Source organism: Kryptolebias marmoratus, linkage group LG15 (genome assembly GCF_001649575.2).
Source record: "Kryptolebias marmoratus isolate JLee-2015 linkage group LG15, ASM164957v2, whole genome shotgun sequence".
Classification (NCBI taxonomy): Eukaryota; Metazoa; Chordata; class Actinopteri; order Cyprinodontiformes; family Rivulidae; genus Kryptolebias; species Kryptolebias marmoratus.
Window position 1 is genome coordinate 1,157,010 of NC_051444.1, and position 16,990 is coordinate 1,173,999.

Genomic DNA, 16,990 nt, shown 5'->3' on the forward strand with positions numbered 1-16,990 from the left:
GTTGGAGCTCTAAACCCGGTCCTGTTTGGAGCTCTAAACCCAGTCCTGTTAGGAGCTCTAAACCTGGTCCTGTTTGGACTCTAAACCCGGTCCTGTTTGAGCTCTAAACCCGGTCCTGTTGGAGCTCTAAACCCGGTCCTGTTTGAGCTCTAAACCCGGTCCTGTTGGAGCTCTAAACCCGGTCCTGTTTGAGCTCTAAACCCGGTCCTATTTGGACTCTAAACCGGGTCACACACCTTGTATCTAAGCTCTCAGAAACTCATCATATAAAACAGGCTAACAGTTTTTGCACAGCAACTGTTGTCAGGGAGTGAGAGACACAGGTGTGTGGTTGCCACGGTGACCCTGTTAGCAGTTCTTCTCCTTCCTGCTGGACGCTGATGAAGGTCCTTCATGTCTTCAGGTTCGGCTGCAGAGGAAAGAACCAAGTCAAGCTGAGGACCAACGTCTTGTTCTCCCTGAAGCTGGACCTGAGCCGGTTCCTGACCCGGTCCGAGCAGAACGCCTCCTCGTACCAGCTTTACGCCGTCGTGGTGAGGAACCTCAGACTTTTACCTCCTCAGTGAAACGCAGAAACTGGACTTGCTCTTCTCCTCTCCAGAACCACGTGGGTCACCTGAACATGGGTCACTACACGGCCGTGTGCTACAACGGCCCGGCCCGGACCTGGTTCTGCTTCGATGACGCCGAGGTCCGGGAGGTCCAGGACAGCCTGGTGCCGTCTCCGAACGCCTACCTGCTGCTGTACAGCCGGAGACCCTTCCAGAAGCCGAAGATCCTCGGCCTCTGAGCTCGGCGTCGGATCAGAACCGCGTGGAGCCGATCTGTCTGAAAGAAACGGCCGCTCACAGGATGAATTTGAAGTACTTTAATAAATATGAGTTGTTTGAGGTTAATATATTTGTTATATTTGAAACAAAGTTTTATTCAGAGCATTAAGAAATAAAAACTGATTCTATTTGATGCTCGGCAGGAAGTTTCCTCCGATCTGAGCTCCGCCCACAAACAACAAACTGCAGACGGCAGATTCTCAGGTCTTCATTTTCTCCGGCTCAGTAGACAAAATTAAAAAACTAAATTTAATTTATGAGCTAAATCAAAACCAGCATGAGCAGCGAAAGCCAAGAAGCGTCTCCCAGTTTTTCTCTCAATAGTGTCTGAAGGTGAGAAACGGAAAACGGAAGCAGGAAGTTCCAGCAGATTTAAAGCTTTGAGGCGGAGTTAAAGGTCGACCTGCTCTGACTGTTCGTTTTATTAACCAAACATTCGAAGTAGTCAGACTCCTCCTCAACATCACATCACATCACTCACAGTTTGTCCCATTTCTCTCAAGGTGGCGTTGCTCTGGGCTGCGACTGCAGAGCTGCATTCATGGCGGCCATGTTGGCGCCCTAATGACGGTCCACAAGGTCACATGACCGTTTGTTGTTAGGAATAAAAAATGAGTTCCAGAATGAATATTTAAACACGCAGCAGTAGCTAACAGGAGTCGACACCTTTTTATCTTTTTAAAACGTCCTGTTTGTTTACGTGAAGGGGGCGGGGCTTAAAACTCACCAACAGGGAAGCTGTTCCTGTTCCGGCTTCGACTTCCTGGTCCTGGTCCTGGTCTCTGGACTGGAGCCACAAACAACAAGCGCCCCCTAGTGGCTGGACACGGGGCATTTTTTAAGTCCCGCCTCTTCCTGTAAACAAACGGGACGTTTTCCTGACTAAAAGTAAAAAAATGCTTCAGATGATTTTTCCAGGTGTCGATTCTTCCGCCTGCTGGATGATCAAATAAACATTTAGCTTCAGTGAACGACTGAAGGATTAAAGTGTCACGTTAGGCTGTGATTGACAGGCTGTCAGAGGGCAGGGGGCGGGGCTTTCTTATCGTCCTGCAGAGACGCTTCGTCCATCTTTCTTACAGTTCTGGTTGCAGCGCAGAGAGATGGCACCTGTTCAGAGTTTACAGTTAAACGTTTTTAATGCCGTGTTTTCATGGCTGCTACTTTCTAGAGAGAAAGAAAAAATAGGAATAATTTGGTCACTAAACAAACATTTTGCCCTGGAGTATTTACAGAAGAAATCAGAATGTGCAACATCAGCATCGAGAAGAAACATCTAACTGTTGATTCTGTGTACAGGAAGGCAGAAATGAGCTCTGCGGCGCCGCCGAGCAGCTGGTTAGTCTCTGGATGGTCAGTAATGTGTGCAGCGGCAGGTTTTAGCAGCTCTAACAGCTGAAGCTTTGCACAGAGCGCCTCCAGGATCTCACTGGCTCAGTGTGACCTTTGACCCGCGGTGTCGCCCCCTCTGAGAGCCGCGGTTCTAAAAAGAGCTCAACCTGGAGCCTCGCCCTCACAGGGTGGAGTAAAACAGGATGTAGGCTGCAGACGACTTCACCGAAGAGGAGGAGATCTCGGTGACTTCGTGGTCGTCGAACTTGTACCAGCGCTGCTTCTGGGCGTTCTTACAGTAGGCCGTGTAATGGCCGCCGTCCAAGCCGCCATAGTGGTTCTGGGCGGGGAAACAAAGATGTCAGACATATCAGAGACGGCGTTCTGTCGGCTGCGATCCTGAAGTGACGGACAGGAACTTACAGAGAGTCCATAGAGGTTGTATCTCTTCAGGTTCTGTTTGGGTCCGATGACGTACTGACTGAGGTCCAGACTGTCCAGAGGGAAGTCCACCGACGTCTGCAGCTTCTGCTTCCACCGGCCTTCGTAGGAAAACCTGCAGGAACACGGAAAACTTCAGCTTCGCCTGGAGTCTGGAGCAGCAGCTAAAACTGATCCAAACCACAGAAAACCGCTAAAACTGATCTAAACCACAGAAAACAGCTAAAACATGACAAACCACAGCAAGAGCTAACACTAGCTATAAGCTAAAATTAACAAATCATCTGACAAAAATAACAAATCACAACGAAAAGCTAATTTAACAAAACCACAGCCAAATACTAAATTTAGCACAAAAGTAACTAAGAGCTAAATGTAGCAGGACCCTAGCTACAATTAGCAAAGAGCTAAACTTAGAAAAAAAAAAAAGAGTAGCTAAAAGCTTAATGTAACAAACCCCTAGCTATAAGCTAAAATGAACAAAACCATAGCCAAATACTAAAATTAGCTAAAAGCTAAATGTAGTGACTCCCTGGCTAAAATCATCAAAACCATGCTGAAACCTAAATGTAGCAAAGCCAAAGCTAACAGCTAAAACTCACACAAATGTAGCTAAAAGCTAAAGTCAGGCAGACAGCAGCTAAAAGCAGCATAAGGAGACTAAGACGGAACCAGCAGCTTCAAAGAGAACTGAAGGAACCGTTGTGTTTTTCTGTTTAAGAATAAAGTGAAATAATTAAAGTTCTGGATTCAGCCGAACGTTTTGCTACATGAACAACTAAAACAGCTGAAAGTGGTTTGACCGGAAACGATCAGGCTGCTAGCAGCCGAAGCAGCCGAATTTTCGGCTTCAGGGGACGACCACAGACCGTTTCAGGTGCACCAGGAGGATGGGGGGAACCTTCCAGATCTCCAGCTTCTTGGTGGAGTCTCTGTGGGCTTTGCAGTGCCTGCAGAACACCTTGTTGTTGTCGGTGAGCTTCTCCTCCTTGGAGAACAGCCGCAGACAGTCCTGCCGACAGAACAAACAGCTTCAGGCAAACAGGAAGCCGACGCGGCAAAGCGGACGACTTGTGAGGACTCGTGACGACTCGCCGACCTGCAGGGAGCACTTGCTGGTGGAGGCCAGAGGCAGCGACAGGTACATGAAGGTCTCGAACGTGCGGGACTTGCAGTGGCAGGTCAGGCACTGCACGGTGGACTTAAACTGACCCTGGAACAGTGCCACGATGATGGACTCGTTCAGCAGCTTGTGTTTGTTCCAGGCCACGTCGGCCGCAGTTTGGTCGTTCAGGTGGTCGTTCTCCTCCTCCTTGTACCGCTTCCTGTTGTCGGCCTGAGAGAGAAACGAGACGTGACGGTACGAGGACGGCACGCAGCAGGAACCGAGCCGAAACCTGCGTTAAGATCCTCTGGAACTGACTTCACAGAACTATACGAAAAGATTTTAACAGCTAAACAAACGGTCTGCAGCTGGATTTCACCGACCTGCAGGGAGCACTTGCAGAGGAACCAAGGAACAAATTTAAGACCAAAAACAGGAACATTTGGACATTTTTAAGCCTAAATTTGAGATAATTAAACTTAAAACTCAGAGATCCAGCAGAAAATCTGAATTAGGCACAAAATAAAAGATGAAGAGAGAAGAATTAATCGTGGCTGACAGATGTTGGGACCACAGCTGCAGATGTTTAAATGATGCAGCTGCATCAGCATGCAGGTCAACGTTCGGCATGAAAAGATGATCATCCTGAGGAAACGAACAGAACCAGAACTGGGCCGGGCCCGACGGCAGGCAGGTCCGAACATCGAACAGAAGGATGGAGACTAAGAGCGTCACCGTGAGAAACCAGCTCCTGGTTCCTGATGTTACGTTTTTAAATAAATTTAAAAACTGAAACTCTGACTGTTCCTTCCAGAACCCTCCTGACCCGTCAGCTGGGTCAGAAAGACTCAGGTCCACATGCACAGAGGTTCTGACGGGTGCACGTTCACACTGCTGCAGGAGGAACATGCAGCTCATTACTTCCTCTCTGATTTGTCATCGAAATGAAACCCAGTAAAAAATAAAAGTTTTTAAATGTTAACAGGCAGATGTCACTCGACTCGTTCTCCGTACCTTGTTGAGGTCTTCGTGGAGCCCGTCCATGAGGAACAGCAGCAGCTCCTGGGAGTCCTGCTGGTCGTAGCCGGCGAACTGCTCGTTGATTTTACCGATGGTGTTCTTGAAGTCCCGAGGACTGATGTACTTGTACTGTCCGGCCCACAGGGACTGTATGATCACAGCGAACTCCTCCGCCACCTCCCCTTTATGGCCGAGAATGTTGGACCTGAAGGAGACGGAGACAGAGACTGAAGCTTCGGCTCACTCCTGACAGGAAGTTACCTCCAGCCGTCTGAGCCCCGACCTGTTGATGTCCTCAAGGTAGTAGTTGTTATTAAAGTAATCGGACATCCCAGGAGTGTTGCAGAGGCACTGCAGGATGGAGTTCATGTAGCACGTGTTGCCCAGGTTACGGAGGCCGGTCAGCGAAGCGCCCAGACCTCCAAACGTGGGATTCAGGTTACGGATCTTAGCTGCGGACGGCCGAACGATCTCTGCCTTAGAATAAACCTTTGAGCTGGGAGGCCTGGAGGAGAGAAACATGGCAGGAGATCAGCTCATCGGACGGTTTCAGGTTAAAGAAAGGAGTGAAGAGCTGCAAACAGACAGCAGCTCCGATCCAAGTTTACATCCAGACAGCAGAAGATTTAAGATTCAAATTAAACCAACTTTTTTCACTTCATTTAATCTCTTCAGACCAAACAGAAACAATTCAGAAGTTAACAAACTGTTTTACACACAACTGAAGCCAAAAAAGAACCGGGCTTAAAAAGAAAAGGTTTAAAGTTTTAAAAATAGAGATTTGACAGCTTCGATACTCTACAGGAATTCTTTAAATAAGAACTGATTTAATCATTCATTGGGACAAAAAGATTCAATAAAGTGTCAACTAAATAGATTTAAAATTTTGTTTTAGTCCATTTTTACAGACGAGGCAGAAAGAAGTGTTTGTGTTTCACCACCAGGTGGCAGCAGAGGCTTTTTTTATTTAAACATTTTAAAAAGTCTCTTTTCTAAACTCAGGTTTTCAGATATTCTGTCAGTTTTTGAGTCGTTTCAGAGTTTTAATTGAATAGAACTGACTGAGTTTTAAATAATATTTTCTTTTTAAGATCCAGATTTTGGAAGCAAAGGAAGAAAAATGGTTCTGGTTTAAAACTTTTGCACATTAATGTTTGTCTAAATCTCACACAAAATAAATCTGAAAGTATTCTGCTTTTTTACTTTTGTAAAATCTTTTCTTTTTAAGTCTGGAAACACATTTGTTTTCTCAAAAACTACTTTCTTTTCTCTACAGACCTGGAAAACATAAAAAGCCAATTCCAGGTTTTTCCAGGCTCTTTTCCAGCCCAACAGTTTGGACCTAAAACAGGAATATTTGGCGGACGCCGCCTTACTTGGTCTCCCTGTTGATGCTGGGGATGACGGCGATGGGGGCGGGGGCGGCCGCCTTCTTCTGGGCCTCCTCCCTCAGGTCCTGGCTGATGTCCGGGGACGAGTAGGAGCGCTTCAGTTTGGACTGCTCGCGCTCTCGCTCGCGGCTGGTGTCCGGCTCAGCTGGTTGCGGCGGCTTCGGTTTGGCGGTCGGCGGCGTGGAGGGAGGGGTCTGAGGAACGCTGACCTCGGGGGGGTACAGGTGGACGCGGTTGGTCGGGGAGTGATAGTACCTGTAGGTACCGGTCACCGTGTCGAGGAACTGACCAGGAAAAGAAATAAAAATGTCCCCGGTTAAAAGATTCAAACATAACAACACGAAGCGACTCGACGTGCGAGCCTCAAACGAGACGCACCTTCATCCAACCGTCCGGGAGGCCCGGGACGCTCCGCCCCATCTCCTCACTCCTCGCTCGGGTCAGAGGCTCCCTCTGGGAAGCAAACACAAACCGAGGGTTTGAAAAGTGCCTCTCACTTTCATTTTGTTCCTGAGAGAAGAAGGTGGAGCTAAAACTCGCCTTTATTTCACTGACGATGTGGTTCGGAGCAGGAGAATCCAGAGACATGCTCTTTGAAGGGCCGTCGGAATTCGGCTCTTTTCCTGTCCTCTCCCGCTCATCCCAAACCCGGTTCTCTTTGTCCTCCTCTTCCTCTGCTTTCTGCCTCTCCAGCTTCTTTTTCTCCTGATGTTTCTTCTCTTCATCTTCCTTCCTCCTCTTCTCGCTCTCCTCCCGTTCCAGCCTCTCTCTCGTCTCCTTCTCCTTCTGCTCCTCTTCCAAACGGCGCTCCTGGTTGCGTTTTTCCTGCTCCTGTTTCGCCTTCTCCTTCATGGCCAGCACCTCGGAGTGTATCTGCTTCTGTTCGTCTTTAGACAGAGCGGCGCCGGTGCCGAACGCCGGTTTGGCGGCGCGGTCGGGGATAATCGGACCATTCGGAGTGGAGTCTTTCTTCAGGTTGGCTTTAGTCTGATCTGGGACAGATGGTTTCTTGGTTCGGTCGAACTGCAAACAGAGAAACCAAACTGAGTCATACTTGCATCTGAGGCTCGTTCAAAAGACCCGACAGCTTTCAGGGCCGGTAAATAAACACCTGGGGGAAAGATCTGCTCGTTACAGGGGACTGGTTGGACGAGGAACCCTTCTTAGTCGAGTTGAGCCCAGACGCCGTGGAGCCAGCGGCGGAGGCGTCAACGGCGTCCGGCAACTTGTCAGCAACCGTGGAGGTCCTGGATGCTGGAGGCTCGGCAGGAGCAAGCCCGTTGACCAGCGCCGGAGCCGAGGGCTCGAGAGGCTCAGGTGGAACTTCGGCCTCCGGCTGAACGGGAGTCGAAGGTTTCGGCTCCTCTAGAGACGGGTAGCTGAAGTTCACTGTTGGGACATCGCAGAGCAGAAAAAAGGAATATTACATGACAGAACATTTATCCTTGTTTTAGGTGGAATCAGACTGTTTTAAAGAAAAAACTTGTCTTATTTAAACAAACAGCTTGGTCAAAAGATCTTTTTGACACTTTTCATTTGTTAGACATCCATAAAACCGGAGACAGATGTGACCAACGGAGCTGATTTAGGCAAAAAACAAAGAAAATGACGAAAAACATGCTGAAAACGCTCCCCCCTGTGTGACCCAACATTTGCTTCAAAAACTCAACAAACTCAACTGATCATTGGTGATCATGATTGAACGCAGCTGGTAGTTTCTCTTTGCAAACATAAACCTGTCAAATTAAAAGACCTCCCAGGACCTAAAGCATCACTTATTAAAGGGTTTGGGTGAAAGTATATCTGTGATTGTTAAGTACATATATAATCATTCCATCCTGGAAAATAAAATCATAAAAGCTCCAGATTTATGTGACATTCATGCCTTCGATGAGTGGCTGTTTGTAAAAATAAAAAAAGAAAGCCACGGCGCTGGTCAGACTCACGCTGAGGCAGGCTGCTGGTGATCGTCTGCCTCGGAGGCTGAACTTTAGCGTTGGTCGAGTACATGGGGTAGAACAGCAGCCAGTTCTCGTAGCCCCCCTCCAGCACTAGAGGCTCGCTACGCAAAATGGTCAGGCTGTCCCACTGAGAAGGGTTAGAAAAAAACTGTTATTTACATGAAAACTTCACGGCCACGCTCACAGCGAGCAGTGAAGACGAGCAGAGAAACACCTTGAAGAGGGCGTCTTTCAGGCTCTGCAGGGTGGTGCCTAATTTAAGGTCCGACGCTGAACTGAACCAGTCCAGAAGGATTAAATAATCCACGAATCCTCGCTGCCGCCAGTGATCCTTGGACACTTCAGGCAGCTTCGCTTCAATCTGGTTCACAGTGATTCTGAAAAGACAACAACACGTTTATTAACTACATTTAAACTGGATCCGATATCAAACATTAAAATAATCAGGAATATTTTGGAAACTTCGCATTTATTTAACTTAAAGAAAAGTGAACTGAATCTGACACCATCCTGCTGAACTTTCATTAAAAAAACTCAAAATATTCACCTAAATGAAGACTATCAGCTAAAATAATAAATAAATAAATAAATAAAATCAGCGATGTCGTTCACTTCCACTGTGTTGTAGAGCTCTATATCACCTAAAACAGATCTTATCATGAGGTGGATTAATAAAAATCCAATAATTAAATAAGATGCAGCTCATTTAGGAGGCAAATCAAGAAAAGAGCGCAACCCTAAAGTGGAAAATGGCATAGTATTTTCAAAAATGCTCATTTTTTGTTGATTACAGTGTTTTTGTGGTGCAGAAACAACAAACCTAATTAGTGTCAGAGTTTGAACCCAGACTAAGATTAAATCAGTCAGGTGTGGCGGCCGCTCTCACCCCGGACTAACGGCCTCCTCAGGGACACTGATGCACGTCTGACCGGCGACCTGAATGTGGGAGTCCTCGTAGTCTCTGTGGCTGCGGGCGTCCATGACCATTATGGAGATGGTCTGGTCCTTCATCATCTGGAAAAGTTTCTCAGCTGTGATCCCGCCTGCCGGCTGCGCAGCTGACACACACACACAGACACAGACACAGACACACAAGTTCAGGTAAAACTGTGCAAAAGAAGAAAGGTTTGTCACAATATTTTATTTTGTGTTATTTCGTTTACCTTTTGTGATGACACTCTTCAGCTCGTTCTGCTCTCCTTTCACCTGGAACACAGACATCATCACATTTATTACATTTATCACATTTATTACATTATTAAAATTATTTTTCTGGGCGTATCTGAAGCGGCGGTGGAGGAAAGGATGTCATCCACAAAGAACAATCCAGAACATCCTCTCCTGGAGAACACCTTTCCAACAGATCGCTGCAGGAAATCTCTGACTCATTTAAATCAGTTTGCTCAGTTTTAATAAGTTGTTTCGTTAGTAATATATGAGTAAATAATGAATTCTGTAATTATTAAGTAAATAAGAGAAAAATAATTTAGTTTGTTGTTTAAAACGTGAAGGTGCAGAACTTTATTTTTACAGTCTGAATGTTTTTGAGGAGACATTAACAGAATATTTCCACCTTTTTGCTGTCCTTCCTGTTTACAGACGAGGTTTTCGGAGAGCTCCGCTCCTTCTCTTTCTCCGTCTCTTCCTCCTTTTTCTTCTTCTCCTCCAGTCTCTCCTTCTCCTCCAGTTTCTTCCGGACCTCGACTTCTTCGTACCTGTTTGAAATGTAAGAATGAGTCGAACCTGAACGGGGTGGCCGTGCAGAATGTGACTTAAAGTACAGAAGGAGAAAAAGTCCAACCTGAGTTTAAGGCTTTCAGACAGCTTCTCAGCTTCTTCGATGGCTTTCTTAAAGCTATTTGGCCCAAGCATAGTTATGTAATATTCCTACAGACATGGGGACAGGAAACAGGAACTGAGTGCCACTTTAAAAGTAAAATAACTTAAATCTACAGAGATTATTCCCACCGGTTGTTGTTTGAAGTCTGGCCTCTTCTTGATGATGTCATATACTGTTAAATACTTCATGTAGAGAACGTACGCTTTCTCCTCATCCCTGTCCAGACGATTCTCCTCGGCCGCCTTGAAGAGTTTGCAGGCACTCTGAACATAGCTGCAGGTGGCACAGAAACATAAAGACCATCACCGCGTCGCCGGGACTTCCTCAGGTCAGCCTACAGTAAAATCTTGTTTCTTCTCCTTCTTATTTAAATACATCAAACAACACACAGCCACACCTTCTGGTGCTCGTCTTGTCCGGCTTCACTTCAGCTTTTTTGTTGAGGTCACCCAGAGATGTGGATAAATACAACTCTTTGACCTCTGTAGATACGGCAGGCATCTTGGCAGATGTGTTCAGTCTTCAAACCGGCCACCAGTCAGTCAGTGAGTCAGCGCCTCCCACAAGCGCCAGACATTCCTCCAAAACAGAAAGTGAAAGAGAATCAGTGCCGTTTGTGTGACACGGAGACGGTTTATTTACAGACCAACATTAAGACTCTGTTAACTCTAATTTATCATAAAATACTTCCAACAGAAATCTGTGATTCAGTTCTTCATCAAAATGAACATTTGTCTACAATCAGCTTTCAGATTTATTACTTTTAACGCAGAAGTCCTAGAAAGATTCTTCCTAAAAGAAGGAAGTTTGTGGATTTCTGACAATTAGGTTTTATAGGAAGAAACTATCGTTTACGCTATGATTTACATATATCTAAAATTTGTTGTCATTTTTGAGTCCTCGGTTGTTATTTTAATCAGCAAATGTGTTCTAATGGTTTTAATAAAAAGCATCACTTGTTGAAAAAAAATATTTCAAATATCTAAATACTTGAAATTGTTGCTGAAAAACAAAAGTTTGTATTTTAACGAGTAGAAAATGTTTAAAATATCTAAATTAAATATCTACAAAAGGTATTTAGGGTCTCTAATAAAACCTCTGATGTTGTTTTAACAAAGAACAGGTGAAATATGAAATTAGAAATCTATAATCTTTATTCTGAAAAAGAAGTTGGAAATATTTGAAGCTGAAATAATCATGAATAAAAACTGATCTGTTTAAAGAATAAAATATTAGAAATCTCTCAAAGGTTGATTTTTCATCTGGATATCTGTTCTTTTTGACTAAGAATAACTTCTTATGTGTAACACATATCAAATTTAGCAAATAAATATGTAAATTAAAACCTAAACTTTTTTATATCTTCTAACAGATTTTTCTTCCTCAAACAATTTCAGGTATGAATCTTAACAAAACAGTTTCACTTCTGAAGGATTGTTAATTTCGATATATTTAAATTCTGTTATGACAAGTAAATATAATTTTAAAAGGAATGAATGTCATCACTGAAGAATAAATCATAAATTAAGTAGAAAAGTAAAACGACGACCTGCAAGTTAAGGAAATACTAGTTTAGCTTTGATGAAGCCTTTAAAACGACCAAAATAAGAGTCTGCTGACGTGAAAAAACGACACACGAATGAAAAATAACTTTTAAACAAATGTAGCTCCAACAGTTCGCCTCTTAGCCAACATTAGTTAGCATGTAGCTACGGTTAGCTGGCGCAGGACCTGTCAACAACATTAAGTTGTATTCTAGTTAAAATTAGCCGCAAATATCTGCTTCATATTAAGGTTTTCTGCTCAGATAACAGGAAACTAAACTGACCTCACTCAATGTAAAAATGCTGACCAGCGCGTTGATATATAGACATGTTTTAGGGACCAGAATGTGAACTTGTTGTCTTCCCAGTTAGCCACCTAGCTAGCTAGGTTAGCTTGTTTTGAGATTAAGCTAACTACAGACCGGTAGTGATGGAGACATTCAGCGCTTCGTACAGATTTTCCGGCTGCAAAACAAACTAAACCGTAGCGGCAGTTTGTGGAATAAACAATCACAGAATCACAGTTTTACCTTATTCTGCTCCGTTGTTTACTTAAGCTACTTTTTTTGACAGCTGATTTCTTGTTTCTTGTTCCGCTCTCTTCTTCTTCGCCATCTTCTCTGGCGTTCGGTGGCGTCGGTTAAACCCGCGGAGACGCTCGTTGGCGCCACCAAGAGGACGGGAGTGTAATTACACGCCACAAATAAAAAGAGACGAGGGAGGCGATTAGAGACAGAAAATACAATAATTAAATGTAATTAAATGAGTATGTCTGGTGTGGCAGTCCTGGAGTTATTTAAAAAGTATTTGCCAATGTTTAAAAAAAATATAAATAAATATATAAATGTAAATTAAAGAAGGAATATGGGAAATTTTACTCCTCTAGTGATCTTCTTTAAAATGGAAAAGGTAGCAGCAGAACTCTGCAGTGTTTTCTTGCTAGGGTATGAATTATTCTTAAATCTACCTTCTATAGATGGGTAAAGATCTCATAAAAGTAACAGATTACACAAAATTTACAAACATGTCACTTAAAAATTGATTACGTTGATAAAAGATCAACTCTTAATATTATCACATAAATTAATTTGACACCTTCAGGAATTTAAATGTTTCTTATATTAGGATCATTTTTAAACTAGATGACAAAACTGTTCTCAGAAGAATAAATTACATTAAACTTACCAAAACACCTGAATTCACTTTACAGAAAACTTTATGAACCTGAAATGTGCAAAAAACATGTTTAAAAATAACATTTAAAGATAAATCAAAAGGTGTAAAAGTTAAAAAATATCCAGAACAAGCTTAACGTTTTCATATGATTAAAAAAAGCTGAAAGAACTCAAATCTAACCAAACAGTAAGTAAACAACAAACAACACAAAAACAATTAAAGCTCAAACAGCGGAGGTTCCACTGTTAAAAACTTGTAACTATAAATGTTTTTGCTTTTTAAAAATTATTCTTTAAATATCAGTTTTACAAAAAGGAACAAGACTTTCTCTCTGTAACGTCTTTTCTTCATATTATAATTAGTTTGGTTTGTTCTGTTCAAGTTGCTGCCACTCAGGAGGAACATCTGTAAAGCCTTTCAGTTTGATTCTCAGACAGTCTGGTTCTGGTTCCGTATCAAACCCGGCGGCCATGTTCTCCGAACAAATTGCTCTTGACCTTTTGTTTGAATCGTTGGGCTCATATAGAAGTTTTCTTTGTGGTTTTATCGGCTCGTTTGAATAAAAGCAGAACAAGGTTTGACGTAAAGCACTTTGCCTTTGATGTCAAGCCTTAAATTGAGCCAGCTTTCATCAGGTTCAGACTCTCAGACATAAAGCCACAGCGAGGCGAAAGGCACAATAAGCTTAGTGTGCTCTGCCTGATGTGACATGAACACGCCGCCGCCGGGCGTCCGGACAGCTGAGGGATCAAAACCGTCTCTGTGAAAGTTCTGACTTAAAAATGAACCAAAACCCAACAACTTAAAAATAAACTAAAATAAAATCTTTAGTCTTTGACTTCTGCTCATCACTTCACGGTGAGTCTTAAATGTCTGAAAAGCTCTTCGCTCTCAGACTGCAGGTTTCCTTCTGGTTCCTAGAGGTTCTAAAAGGAGAACAGGAGGCGGAGCTTCCAGTTCTCAGGCTCCGACTTCCAGTTTCTGTCTGGGAGGCCGACATCCTGTCTGCTTTAAGTCTTTCCTTTCTGATAAATCCTACAGTTCGGGTCGGTTTGGGTTTCCTGAGCTCTCCTTTAGTTCTGCTTCTATAGGCTGAGACATCTGGAGGACAAACTGTCCACATGTCCTCAGTCTGCTGCTGTCTTTACTCGCTCTGCTGTAATTATTTCTGTATAACCTGTGATTTTCTGCCCATAAGAACCACACCTGGACCACTTCCTGTTTGTCTGCGTCTCTTTCCTGTCCTCTCTAACCCAAGCTGGCAGAGATAAATGGCCGCCCATCCTGAGCCTGGTTCTGGTTCTGGTTCTGCAGGAGGTTTCTTCCTGTTAAAAAGAAGTCATTCCTTCCCACTGTCGCCACTTTGTCATATTTATGTTGATCTTTGGATCATGAAGGTTTGTTTTATTCCCATATTAACAGTTTTGTTTTGAAGGAAGTTTTATTCCCAGAATGCTTTGTGTCTTCAGTCCAGGTGAGATGAGTTAAAGATGGCAGACAGTTTGTTAGAACGAGTTTCTGTAACGATGATGTTTTCAGAAGGTAAACATCCTCCTGAGCCTAACGGGAACACGGAGCAGGTATCACATATCGAACAGTAAACAGCAGAGTCCAGGTGCTGCTGCAGCTTTTGTCAGGGTTTAAAAAGCACTAATTCATCATGACGTCATCATTTTATCTTTTATTGTGAGTTTATTCTTTGTTCTTTTATTTCCCATGATGCCAGCTGCATTATGGGAAATCACCGTCTCTCCTTCAGGCCAGATGAGAAAACATCTGGAGCTGTTTTATGTTTAGAAACCGACGGCAGTGAGAGGGTGACCTGCAGCCCTCATGCAGGTACATCGTTACCCGCAGCCCTCCTACAGGTACATCGTCACCCGCAGCCCTCCTGCAGGTACATCGTTACCCGCAGCCCTCCTACAGGTACATCGTCACCCGCAGCCCTCCTGCAGGTACATCGTCACCCGCAGCCCTCCTACAGGTACATCGTCACCCGCAGCCCTCCTACAGGTACATCGTTACCCGCAGCCCTCCTACAGGTACATCATTACCCGCAGCTCTCCTGCAGGTACATCGTCACCTGCAGCCCTCCCGCAGGTACGTAGTTACCCGCAGCTCTCCCCGCAGGTACATCGTTACCCCCAGCCCTCCCGCAGGTACATCGTTACCTCCATTTACTCTAATTATTGCGAACCATCCATCTGGTCAGAACCAGAATCTTTCTGTCTCATTCTCTCATAAACAAAAATAATTCCACAAAGATCTTGTATATCAGAGCTTTACTCCGTCTAATGGGTGGATTTAGTTACATTTATTACCTTTCTCCCAGTTACTGAGGTAAAATAAATACTTTTCTAATAGTAATTTAAAATAGAATTAAATATGTTTGTAATTGCAGACTAAAATTAAGCTTAAAACCAGACAGGGTGGGACAGTCAGAGAGGGACAGAAAAATAAAATTAACTTCACAAATTTGTTGCATCAAAAAACTTTTTAAACTATTTATTTAACATTTTCAGGTTCTTTGAGGAGATCTGTTGGAGCTCCCAGTACGTGCCGAGGAGGACTCTCAGCTACTACCACAGCAAATGTTAGCTCAGCGTCTGACCCTAAAGAGGGAGTCCCACCCTTTATGATGTGTGTGAACTATGACAGCCTTCATGCATCAAATAAACGTTTTTTTCTGCATGAACAGATTCAGTTTCATGCTGTTTTCTGATGGGAGGAATATTTCAGGGTCAGAACAAAGAAACGATCCGTTCTTCTGGCTGAATCAAAGAGGAAGGCAAACACCGAGCCGAGCAGCAGCTGGAGTGCGTCACGGATTCGAGGCGTGTTCTTCAGCAGACGGTTTATAAATGTTCCTGAGGTTTCAGGTCCTAGATCGTCCGGTTCTGGATCCTCCGGTCCTCCTAAAGCCTCGTGTTGCTCAGCCAGAGAAGGTCGGATCTGTCAGAATGCAGGAATACAACCGCAGAGGTAACCTCAGGAGTCACTCTGTTTCCTGTTTCTTCTGGACGCTGTTTGGATTTGTTTCGTGTTCTATTTCTCACTGAAATGCATTCAGATCTCTTCAGATTCTTTGAAAATGTGATTTTTGAAAATCGATGGCAAACTTGCTCTGTTTGTCTTTCTTTATGCTTCCTTTTTTCTGTATTTTTGGTCTTTTTATGTCTCCTCATTCATCCATTTTGTCCCATAAAGTCTCCCTATGCATCCTTTTTGTCTCTTATGGGTTCTTTTTATCCTCTTGTGTCCTTTTGCATATTTTTGTGAATTCTTTTAGTCTCTTTTTGCCTCCTTGTACATCCTTTTTGTCTTTTAAATGCACCCTTTGTGTCTCCTGATGCGTCCTTCCTGTCTTCTCATGTCCTTTTTGTTTTTTTTCTGTCCTTCTGCTCATGTTTCTTCTCTTTAATCACTCAGCTCACTTTCAGCTTCTCTGGTGAAGTCTTCAGTTTTATATTTCAGCAGAAAATGTTCATTTTTCTGCTCCTGGGCAGGTAAGGAGCTGGTGGACTACATCTCTCAGTACCTGAGCTCCATCAGAGACAGGCGGGTCATTCCAGACGTGAAACCGGGTTACATGCGTGAGCTGCTTCCCGACGCGGCGCCGGCAGAACCGGAGGACTGGGAGAACATCTTCAACGACATCGAGAGAGTCATCATGCCAGGAGTGAGCGCCCGGCCCCGCCTTCATCTGTGCTGTGGTTTGACTGAGACGATTATTTAAAATGTTTTTTTGTGCAGGTTGTTCACTGGCAGAGCCCCAACATGCACGCCTACTTCCCCAGCCTGACCTCATGGCCGTCCATGCTGGGGGACATGTTGGCCGATGCCATCAACTGTTTGGGATTTACCTGGGTAGGTAAACGACAGCAGCTAATATTAAAGTTCAGACCTGTGGGTCGATGATGAGCAGTTAATATCTTACCTGCTGTAGATAGTTCTCTGAGGACGAGCTGAAGACCAAAATGAGTCGCTGTCGCATCAAAACAACTCAGTTCTCTAAAATGCAAAATTATTTTTATAAATATTCAAAAGTTTTACTTTAGCATCCAGCTGCTGCAGTATTTATGCTCACAAAGAACCACAGAATTCAACAAAGATAACCTGAAAATGAAACGATTTATTAAACTTAACTGTCCCTTTAAAGACCTGACCTGTCCCTTTAAAGACCTGACCTGTTCCTTAAAGACCTGAACTGTCCCTTTAAAGACCTGAACTGTCCCTTTAAAGACCTGACCTGTTCCTTAAAGACCTGACCTGTCCCTTAAAGACCTGAACTGTCCCTTTAAAGACCTGAACTGTCCCTTAAAGACCTGAACTGTCCCTTTAAAGACCTGA

General features: G+C 44.0%; 3 protein-coding genes across 3 annotated transcripts in view; 2 read left to right on the plus strand and 1 right to left on the minus strand.

Annotated features, from left to right (window-relative positions):
* The window catches only part of LOC112449962, an 8,295-nt gene extending 7,461 nt beyond the window's left edge, over nucleotides 1–834 (plus strand). Inside the window, exons 6-7 of the mRNA XM_025002928.2 lie at nucleotides 404–533; nucleotides 602–834. Coding sequence (XP_024858696.1) covers nucleotides 404–533; nucleotides 602–790 — 319 coding nt within the window. The 3' untranslated portion in view covers nucleotides 791–834. The remainder of the gene's footprint in view (nucleotides 1–403; nucleotides 534–601) is intronic.
* A 19-nt stretch (nucleotides 835–853) lies between these two features.
* usp8 (ubiquitin specific peptidase 8) lies at nucleotides 854–12,125 on the minus strand. Its single transcript, XM_017441519.3, has 19 exons — nucleotides 11,995–12,125; nucleotides 10,318–10,499; nucleotides 10,049–10,193; nucleotides 9,882–9,967; nucleotides 9,654–9,795; nucleotides 9,244–9,286; nucleotides 8,967–9,138; nucleotides 8,295–8,457; nucleotides 8,066–8,207; nucleotides 7,231–7,508; nucleotides 6,660–7,142; nucleotides 6,498–6,572; nucleotides 6,105–6,403; nucleotides 5,012–5,233; nucleotides 4,723–4,933; nucleotides 3,703–3,939; nucleotides 3,473–3,615; nucleotides 2,586–2,718; nucleotides 854–2,502 (listed from the first exon to the last, which is right to left on the minus strand). Exons 2-19 carry the CDS (start codon nucleotides 10,419–10,421, stop codon nucleotides 2,344–2,346), a joined length of 3,237 nt encoding a protein of 1,078 aa, XP_017297008.1. The 5' UTR covers nucleotides 10,422–10,499; nucleotides 11,995–12,125; the 3' UTR covers nucleotides 854–2,343.
* Nucleotides 12,126–15,442: 3,317 nt separating this feature from the next.
* The window catches only part of hdc (histidine decarboxylase), a 12,038-nt gene continuing 10,490 nt past the window's right edge, over nucleotides 15,443–16,990 (plus strand). Inside the window, exons 1-3 of the mRNA XM_017441514.2 lie at nucleotides 15,443–15,622; nucleotides 16,147–16,319; nucleotides 16,394–16,507. Of these exons, the coding sequence (XP_017297003.2) occupies nucleotides 15,502–15,622; nucleotides 16,147–16,319; nucleotides 16,394–16,507 (408 nt within the window). The 5' untranslated portion in view covers nucleotides 15,443–15,501. The remainder of the gene's footprint in view (nucleotides 15,623–16,146; nucleotides 16,320–16,393; nucleotides 16,508–16,990) is intronic.

Excerpts from the sequence above, each read along its gene's own strand:
- usp8 (XM_017441519.3), bottom strand. The coding sequence starts at position 10,421 with ATGCCTGCCGTATCTACAGAGGTCAAAGAGTTGTATTTATCCACATCT. Across the intron at positions 3,940-4,722 it reads TCCACGAAGACCTCAACAAG|GCCGACAACAGGAAGCGGTA; the intron begins GTACGGAGAACG and ends TTTCTCTCTCAG. Across the intron at positions 2,719-3,472 it reads CTCCTGGTGCACCTGAAACG|GTTTTCCTACGAAGGCCGGT; the intron begins GTCTGTGGTCGT and ends GTGTTCCTGCAG.